Here is a 10,085-nt window from a genome sequence, read left to right as displayed (position 1 = left end):
CATTAATCACATCTATCACAAAACGACCCTAGGGGTGGCAATGGACTGGGTGACCTGGTCAGCCCGCCCTATAAATCTAGGACATGGGCCTACGACATGTGGCCTGAGGGCCAGGTAACTGCGCCTCGAGGGTAGGACCGGGCCGGGCCTGGTCTAAGGCCAGCTGGTTCGGCCATGCCCAGCCCTTTTTTTTTTTTGTTTTTTTTATTATTTATTTTTTATTTAGTTGGCCTTGCCCTGCCCAACCCCCCGTAATAGGGCTACATCAGGGCTTGGCCCAAGGCTTTTGGGCCCACTTAGGGCAGGGCTGGACCTGGGTTGGCCCTATGAGGACTAAGGTTGGGCTAGGACCAAGGGCGGCCCACCCAAGGCCCTGCTCACCATGGCTTCACATCGAAAGGTACCTATGACCTTGCACGAAAAGGTAACATGCAAACCCTTCCGACACTGGGTTTGGAAGTTGGGAATAGGGGTGGGAATGGGTTGGGTCGGGCTTAGGTTGACTCCAACTCAGACTAGTTATAAGTTTGAACCCACTCCTGGGTATATTGCCACAAATCATATACACCATTTATTTCTTTTTAAAAATAAACGTTAACACATCCACAAGATGTGTACTATTTTTTTATTTCTAAATTTTATTATCAATGTTAAAAATTGATTTTTTTTATGTCCAAATCTTATTATCATCGTTGCAAGTTGATTTTAAAGCCACCACTAAAATCCTAAGAAGTTTTTCATATGAGGATACCAAGTGAGACTTTATGTTGCTTTTATAATGCCTAGGCCCTATTAAAACTTCGTCCGTTAAATATAGTTAAATACTTGTTTAAATATAGTCATTGCCAATAGTTAAAGTTATACTAGGATATTTTGTTTTTTTGGGTCCGGTGTAGGTCGCGCGGGACCCGACTACATCCGTTGCCACCCCTACTTAGTGGATGGCAGATCGGAAGTCCGGATCTGATATCTAATCAAGGCAAGTCTGGATCGGGAACCGGAACTAGACCTGAACACGCCGGTTATAAACTTATGATCAAACGCTCAGTTTCCCATTTGCAGCTTTCAAAGGTATAATTTCTGTTTCAAAGCCAAGATATATCTAACTGCTCCCCAGTCCCACTTCTGCGTCTGTGGTAAATTCGAATCCCTCTAACCTAATTCCCACCAATTCTAACTCTAGAAGATATATAGAAATAGCCGCTGATTAGATTGATTTTGCTTTTGATTTTCAGAGAATGGGTGGAGACCATGGTCATGTCGATGGAGCTCACGCTGATTACAGGACCAAGGTGTGGAGTATGACTGGAGGTCCTTACTGTAAGCCCAAGTACTGGAAGAGGAACACTGCCATAGCCATGGCTGGCATTGTTCTCATCTGTATCCCCATTGCCATGAAATCGGCCGAGCTCGAGGTTGATTCTCTTCTCTCTAACAATTCATATGATGAAATTCCTTGGTTTCTTTCTTGCGTTTTCACATCTCCATGAATACTAGAGATTTAACTCTTATTCGGTTCCGTGAATATGTCATACCAAATTCATGTGCAAATTAGTTTTGGCTTGAGACAGATGATTGTGAGAGAGAGGGACTACAAGTGGGAAAGAAACTCTGAAATTTTAGCTCCAACTTTAGGTGATGCTTAAGGCTTTGCTGCTTTACTGATATTCCCAATTGGAAAAGTTTTCAATTCAATTGGCAAACTTTTCGTGTTGGCTTTCAATTTAATTGGCAAACTACTTATAAGAAGCTGAGAAACTATGCATCCTTTGTTAATCTTTAGGGACCCCCAAACGCTTTAGATATTCACATATTTTTCTTTGGAATTTCACATATTTCCAATAAAAAGAGATATCTTGACATAACATACAAAGAGGAAAAATGGGCAGGTTTATTCTGCTGGGACCAGTAGGTGGGGGTAGGTTTGAGAGATATAAGTTTACTCATAATGCAGGGGAAAACATGAGGGAAATAGACCAAGTAGGTTTGGGGGTAAAGTTTCAGAGCTATAAGTTTGGGAAATCGAGAAGAAAGTTTGGGGCTTTGTTTTCGGATTAATGGAGTGTCCTAATTTACCAGGTTACCCAGTAAACTAGTAAACCTCTGTCTCCGTGTTGGCAGGGGGTTTTGAGTCTGATGGGGAATAGTAAAAGAAATGAAAGGCCTATTCGAAGATAAGGGCTGTCACTCTGTTTGATCTTTTCTATGAATTTATGACCTCAAAATTATTTAGTTGAATTTCATCATCATCCAAGCGTTATCCCAAGTTGGCTACAATGTAGTTGAATTTATGGCCTCAAAACTATTGAAGGGAGAAGCTGGTGATTTATGTAATTGAGCATCTCATATGTGGCTGTGCTTGGTGGATTAGTTTTTGGAATTGGATGCAAAAGTAAATGAAAGTCTAGTCTTGGAGTAAGCTAGAGTCTGTTACATTCGTCTCAAAGCTAGACCTTTACATCGTTTGTGCTAGGATTGACTACTATGTATTGGTGAGAATATGTAACCATCCGATCTAGTCGCTAACCGCCCAGTTAAATCGAAACCGGCCAGTGGCCGGTTCCGGTTTTGGGCGGTTTTCGTGATCAACGAATTTCTTAAAGTTTAAATAGAATACTACTTCACATTTGTATCAAATATTTTAGAATGGCGTATTGGTTAGAGCTGGCAACTATACTTTGTACGAACCGCGGTTCGAATCCCCTCCATCAGCAGTTTTCTTTTTAAACATTGGTGTGGTTCATTTAAACAATTCTAAGAATTCATTACATTGGTAAGAAGTTCAAAAATTTTCTTGCCCACATGAATTGAATTTGAAAGTTCTTGTAAAGAAATAATTTGTTATTAAACCCACTAACCAATGCACCATAAGCTATTTAATTGCCTATTAGATCTATTAACCAATATGTCAGTTACTACGTATTTACAAAAAGAATGGTCTATATTGTATATAACCTAATTTTTTTTCATTTTCTTTTAAAAAAAGAGTTGGTCAAGTCGATTTTTTAACACTATTTTAATATTATTTACATTATGGTAAAGATTAAAAAAATTGTGGTCATTGATACTCACTTTTATATTTTCCCATCTTTTTCAAAAAATTTTAAAAATACCCCTAGGCACAAATCGATTCATTAAAATCCATTTTTTTCAATAATTTTCAGCTTCATTTGAGTGTGTTTTGTTTTAATCACATTCTTTATATGCTTTTCATATTTTAGTAGATTTTATTTTGTATCTGTTTTATTTTTTTCAACACTTTTTTGATCGTTCGGGACTTGCCCGGTTAGAGCGGTTGAATCGGCTGGTTTACCGGTTAGACCGGTTGAATCAGCTAGTTTACCGGTTAGACCGGTTAAATCGCTTCCAGGCCCATATTTGGTTAACCGTTCCGGTTCGATTTTGCGAACACTGGGTGAAATTGTGCAATGAGAAAGGCATGGTTCCTTCATATGCTCTAGCCCCCAAGGAGATTCTATAGATGTACTTTGGGATGCACATACACACCTTTTGATGCTTTAAAACCCTAACTTTCTCTTATGGTGAGTCAAGTTGGTTTGCATAGTCTGGATTTGACTTGGTAGGTCAATATTCATATATTTTATTAATAAAAAGAATAATGAAAGATCAGCACAACTATGAAACAGGTACTAACAGGTGAATACAGGGTAGATGAAGCAGGGAGGTTGGTGAGAGGATACTAAACTGGAGGAAGACTTTCAGGGCTGTGGAATGGAGCTATTAACTGCTTATTGAGGATACTGTACAGGAGATAGATTTTCAGGAGTGTGAAATGGAACTATTAGCTTCTGAGCAAACTATGCATGAAAGGTGAGAATGAAGGTGAGGAATGGTAGGAGTACTTGATTTTGGCTTGATAGGTGGATTGGGTCACAACCTTTGAAAGAAGTATTATCCTGTCATCCAGAGCTGTTCACCCTGGCCCCGAAACCAAATGTAACAGTGGCAGTAAACATAGAAGGCACTGGATCACAAGCTACTTTGTCCCCTGCGCTACCAAGCACTGAAAGAAAATGAAATCGAGGTCGTCAAAAGGTCACAAGAAGATTTGCAACAGTTTATTTTCTCACCAAAAGGTGAAGATAGGAGTAACATTCCTAAGGAGAGTTTTGTGTGAGGTCAATGTATAGGACTGTCACTTGTTGTGATGAAGACAACGATGAGGGTTAAAGAACTGGGTCCATCCCCGGTTCTTATAAGAGTTAATCGTCTGCATGGCTTGCAGTATTGAACATGGTGCTTACGGTCAGATCACCTATTTAAGGGAGACATTCCCGTCCCCAACTTCTGTTTTATGTGTAAGGACTTAGAAAATGTACGTCACTTCTACAGTGTGCCTTTGCCCTTAAATATGTGCGAAAGGACCCAGAAAATACAAGTTACTTCTACAGTGTGCCTTTTCCCTTAAATATGGTCTTTCATCCTGAATTTGTTTGATATAAATTGGGCCACATCTGAATCTATATAGAAATGATGGCATGCTGGTTAGGATTCTTCTGTGTGATTGCTGTGCCTGTGTTGGACATGTATCATGCACGGAAACAGGTTCCTACAGATTGTTCTTGTTTCCTTACCATTTGGTACTTCATTTAGAGGCTAGATCTTCATTTTTGTTTCTAGTAGACACAAATGAACTTGAAAATATCTACCGATTCTGCCAACTTAGTTATAATTAATTTTTTTCCTCCTGATCATTAAATGTGATGTTGGTAAAATATTGTTGGATTTGTGGAGGCTAGGCGTCTTGGCAGTTCTATGGCTTCTATGGTAAAACAATAGATGTTTTAAGAGCAAAGTAAAATGTTTAACAAGAGGAGGTGGGGATCATAGTTATATCATGCGTGAGGTCGTGAAATAAGGTTTGGGAATATAGGGTAATGGATTTTGAGAATCAGTAGAAGGAAATTGCTTGGATAGAAAAAAGAGAAATGGAATACTGATGAAGTGGAGTCCTCACGTTGAGGTACAATGAAGCTGAACTTTGATAGCACTTGATCGTTGCAAAGGCCGATGCTACCACATCGAACCTGTTGCTAGGGAATAAAATCAATATATTGCTTATGTAGCTTATCCTTTGGACCTTTTTGAGGAAGGTTCTGTTACTAACAGCTCTAGTGGAAATGCAGTTCCTACAGGAGTGGGTGGACTATTAAGGGGAACCCAAGAAAAGATTTGGCTAACTTATTCTGGACCTCCTCATGAATGTGGGCTGAATGAGGCTCAGGTTTGGTCTCTGTTGTATGGTCTTAAGTTTTGGATAAGAAGATGGAGTCAAAAATTCATAAAGGGGGGATCTAGTAATGTGATTGGTTGGTCTAGTTAGAGGGAGCGCTGCCCTTGGCAATTACAAAATGTTTTGTGGAAATATGAGACTGCATTAGGAGCAATATGTTGTAATTTAGACATAGATGGAGAGAGGCTAATGAAGAAGCCGATGTAGGCCGGGTATCAAAGGCATCTCTGCTGGTGACCTTGTTTTGACACTCAGCAGTGTTTCAAAAAGTGCTAGGCGCAACCAAGCGGCTGTGGTTGTCCAGGCCGCCCAAAACTTGGGTGGCCCAGTTGGAAAAAAAAGAAAGAAGTCGAGAAGAGATGACCATAATCCATATTTTCATACAATGCTAAAACAGTAAAACCATACAAGCATATACTGATTGTCTGATACACAAAAGTTAGATAGTAGAAACTAAAAATAAGAAAAAAGAAAATATACAGAAATTCAGAAAATATACAGTTTAGGACACAATAGTCAACACTCAACACTCAACACCAAGAGTCAAGCACTCAAGAGTCTTTAACTCTTCATTCTTCAGTCATCATCATCATCAGGAATAGAGTAAGCCTCATCATATGCATTAGATTTGAGGCCATCATCATCAGAGTCATCTCCTTCTTCAATATAACGCTTGTCCTCCTCTGTTTCTTCTGAATCTGCATCTTCCTCCTCTTCTTCTACCTCCATCTTATTATGTGTAGATGAGGCTCTAGGAGTCTTGGCTGCTCTACCATTTTCTATCTTTTTGTACTTCCCTGAACTCAAATATTGTATAATCTCCTCCCTGGTAGCCTCAGAACCATTTTTGCACAGGGCAACATCCCCCTTAATACCGACAAGGTGTTTTTTGAACCGGTAAATACTCCCATTAGTATCATTTCCACAGTAATTACGTTTAATATGATTTTTGTCATTCGGATTGGGATTATAACTATACTTTCAATCCGGATCACCACTTCTAGAAGAACTTGGAGAAGATATTTCCATAGAACAAGACTCATTTTCATCCTTTTCTGGTTCTTCTAAATTCAGAAATTGTCTAATCTCATCCTGAATAGCTTCAAGAACCCTTTTACAAGAAGCAACATTTTCATTTGATACCGGCAAGATGTTTCTAGAATCGGTTAATACCCCCATTGGTATCATTTTCACAAAAACTACACCTTATACAATTTTTATCGTTTGGTTTCAGGTTATGACCATACTTCCAACCCAGATCAATTCTTCTAAAAGAACCAAAAATAGATTTATTCAAATGACGAGGATTTTGTTTTTTTTTTTGTTTTACAGAACTCATATATTGCTTAATCTCTTCCTTGATAATTTCAGGAATATTGATATAAGGGGGGCAACATCCCCCTTAATGCTGCCAAGATGTTTCTTAAACCGGTTTATGCCCCCTTTTGTATCTTTTTTACAATAATTGCATCTAATGCAATTTTTGTCATTTGGATTCGGGTTATATCCGTATTTCCAACCCAAATCTCCACTTCAACTAGATCTTGAAGAAGACATCTCAAAATAAAACAAGCAATCTAAAAAATAAAGTTTTGCACTTACTTTGATTGCTCGAACTCCAAACTCCCACCGCGCACCCTCTAATAGGATTAAAAAACTCCAAAACTAAATCTAATTTACTTGGGTGATGTTTGTATCTATTTTTCGTAACTTTGAGAAACACTTCGATTCAATGAAAATCACAAAATCTAGTTTTTTCGAGGTTTCTTTCTGTCTAAATGGGTTCTTGTGGGTTTAGGTTTCAAATGAAGCTAAAACTCATCCTTAAAAGCTTTTATATTTCAAAAAAGCTCAATAGGATAAATAAAAAAAACTCATTTCCGCTCCCAGGCGAGGCGCAGGCCCTGGGCAGCCGCCCAGTGATTGCCGCCTAGTTTGGCCTCTTAGGCCTGGGTGATGTGCCCAGCCCTTCTGGACTGCCTAGGCGGCTGCCTTGGCAGTCCGCTTTTTTGAACAATGAGACTCAGTGTATAGCCCTATTTATGCAGAGTCATTTTTGTAAACAAAAAAGATTATACTAATTGTGAATGAATTGTTTATCAATATAACACTGTTTCTATTCAAAAGAAAAATAATTGAGAATGTTTTTTAAAACAAAGGGATTTGATATAGCAAAAGAAAAATAATTGTGAATGTTTTTTATGTAGAGAAAGATAGGTCCATCATGCTCAACAAATGATATACATAGCATAAGAAGGCAGTAATGGTGCTACAAGTAATATGGCACCCATGAAGGTGAACAAAGTGAAGTATAAATATAAGAAAGAAGATGGCATTGACAAGATGGATGGTGGAGGTGACTCATCCGGGAACAATACGAATGATCTGATATCAAGGTAGTAATGATGGTGATGATGGTGGCCATAGTGGAAGCCATTTGATGCAAAGTTTTGCATCAATGATAGCCAGTTACACTATAGACTACTACTGTGAAAATGCTCTCCCTGGATAACTTCATTCAATATCTTGATCAATTTCTTGCAACCTTATCAGTTTGAGCACTCATTCATAGTTTAAATGGGGACACTGAGAACCTAAAAACATACAAAGGTCAACCCACGAAAGCCAAGATATAAATAATATGGTTCTTTGTTTGTGAATTGACAAAAAATAACATATATTGCAAGCACAAAGTGCATATTAATTCATTGATGAAACAGATGTAATAGAACATGTATATTTAATAGCACAAATATACGCAGATCTTTATGGTTTGTGTTGTCAATGCCATCTACTCTCTTATATTTATACTTCACTTTGTTCACCTTCATGGGTGCCATGTTACTTGTAGCACCATTACTGACTTCTTATGCTATGTATATCATTTGTTGAACATGATGGACCTCTCTCTCTACTAAACATTCCTCAATGAGATCCTTATGATTTGTGAACATATATTTTTGTGGGTGATACTATTCTTCATGTTCTTGTAGAATAAACATATTAAGAGTAAAAAATTCCACTCAGAAAAGGAAAAGGAAAAAGAGGCAAACAAACTCCCATATAATCTACTAATATTCATTCATGCCAAAGAGATATCCTTCACGTGCCAAATATTTCTTCATTTGCTGATTTGCCATACCCATTCATATTTTTACCCCCATTGATTTTCTCTATAAACATGAAAAGCAACCGATACGTAATTATACTTATTAGAATTTCTTGGTATCTCCGTTATTTTGTCCCTCCTCGTCCTGTCATTTATTTTCCCCCAAAAGCTAATCGTTTAGCTTATCACTATCTACAACAGGAAACTGGAGTTGTCCCACCCTTGTACTGAGCTTCTTAAGAGCCTCTTCTATTCTGCATATGTCACAGGAAACTGGTGTTTTTGAAGCTCCAATGGACTGAACAGATTTCTGCTCTTGTTGCTTGACTACGACAGTCAATAACCTCTCACTCTTGCAATATACTCTTAGTTAACCTAAGGTCTTGCTTTTCTAAAAAGCCACAGATTGTGAGCAATGAGCAATCAGCAATCAGCATTCCTATAATTTGTAGAACTCAATTACCTATGCTTGGAAGCCCAAAGATGATATTATTTTATATGGGTGTCTTCTTGGCAGGCAACATTATCTTTGCCACCTGGCCTGATATTTCCTTGCATAACTGTACCTGCTACGACTTGAAAACCACCAATTGACTTCTTCAGTAAAGGGCCCTAACATAAATTCAATTACAGCCTCTCTAGTTCCTCTCCGAAGTCCTGATGAGGGTCTTCTTGTATGTGAGATCTCGTGGTAACGGTGCTTCACCGTCCATTAACATGTCATCCTTGGTAGCAGCCTTCTCTCCCCATATACTCAAAAGAAAATGTTGGCTTGATGCTGGAGTTGAATATGGTGCTATGGATGAATGATCTGCTGATATTACCTGGGTATTGCATCTTTTACGTGATCTTAATATTCGGGATATTTCTAAGCTATTTTGGATAGTAGTGCTCTTTACATTGCTTCCAAGCTAGTCTTCCATGATTGGATGCTTCATTTTATGTTGGAACTCATTGTGTTTGCTGTTTTTGCAGCAACGTCCTCATCACCCTGTTCACCCGATTCCGTCACAAATGTGGTGCAAGAACTTTGGGAATAAGGAATACTGAAGGTGTATTGTTTTCTTAGATGAGCAACACCTTTATAATGCCTTTGGAAGATGTAAAATGTGCGTGTGCCTTTTATGCAGGAGACACTGGGCTTTTCAAATGATTCTAAAGGCCTGATGGTCTTTGTGTGATTAGACTTTAAATGGCATGGATAGTCGTTTTATTGGCGTCCATTTGTGCTAGATCATCACAAAATGAGTTGGGATGATAATAGAGCTCATGCTTTCTAAGGGATGGCTGATGCGAGTTTTGCAAAGAAGACACATTCTAACTTGGGATTGTATACTATCAGACCATTTATATTTAGTACAAAGAGGTCACAATTAATCATAACCATTAGATTGCCAATTCGATGGCTTGAGGTGTGCCATGAAGTTCAAGAAATGTTTTGTTGAGCTTTGAATTTAGTCACAAGTACATCTATAACTGTTTGATTTGAAATTTGATGGACGAGAATGGTTGTGACCTCTTTGTACTAAAAGTAAACAGTCAATATTTTTTCTTCTAAGCTAGTGGAGGTGTTATATGGAAACCAACATGAGCGGTTTCTTCTACAAATTTTTAAGATGCATTGTACTTTAGTCTAATACGTCAATACGGGTTGACACTGGGTTTTATAGGAGTACGTCTCAAGTTCTATTTCAATATAACCTCGTTAAAAAAAGAAACACC

At 38.3% G+C, this 10,085-nt stretch overlaps 1 protein-coding gene across 2 annotated transcripts; it reads left to right on the top strand.

Annotated features, from left to right (window-relative positions):
• The first annotated feature begins 965 nt into the window (after window positions 1-965).
• Window positions 966-9,643, top strand: LOC18443266 (uncharacterized). 2 transcript variants are annotated; one of them, XM_011628360.3, is made up of 3 exons: window positions 966-1,071; window positions 1,236-1,415; window positions 9,339-9,643. In XM_011628360.3, exons 1-3 carry the CDS (start codon window positions 1,033-1,035, stop codon window positions 9,411-9,413), a joined length of 294 nt encoding a protein of 97 aa, XP_011626662.1. In that variant the 5' UTR covers window positions 966-1,032; the 3' UTR covers window positions 9,414-9,643. The 2 variants fall into 2 exon arrangements, with proteins under 2 accessions (XP_011626662.1, XP_011626663.1); XM_011628361.3 differs by having other exon boundaries at window positions 966-1,136.
• The last annotated feature ends 442 nt before the right edge of the window (window positions 9,644-10,085 follow it).

The sequence above is a fragment of the Amborella trichopoda genome, chromosome 2, assembly GCF_054954075.1.
Source record: "Amborella trichopoda isolate Santa Cruz 75 chromosome 2, AtrichopodaSantaCruz75HAP2 v2.0, whole genome shotgun sequence".
Taxonomy (NCBI): Eukaryota; Viridiplantae; Streptophyta; class Magnoliopsida; order Amborellales; family Amborellaceae; genus Amborella; species Amborella trichopoda.
This window is presented reverse-complemented; position numbering and strand designations above follow the sequence as displayed.

What these genes read in the sequence shown, in the direction of transcription:
- LOC18443266 (XM_011628360.3), top strand. Translation starts at nt 1,033, where the DNA reads ATGATCAAACGCTCAGTTTCCCATTTGCAGCTTTCAAAG. An exon ending in CCCATTTGCAGCTTTCAAAG is followed by an intron (nt 1,072 to 1,235) that starts GTATAATTTCTG and finishes TTTGATTTTCAG; the next exon opens with AGAATGGGTGGAGACCATGG. An exon ending in TGAAATCGGCCGAGCTCGAG is followed by an intron (nt 1,416 to 9,338) that starts GTTGATTCTCTT and finishes CTGTTTTTGCAG; the next exon opens with CAACGTCCTCATCACCCTGT.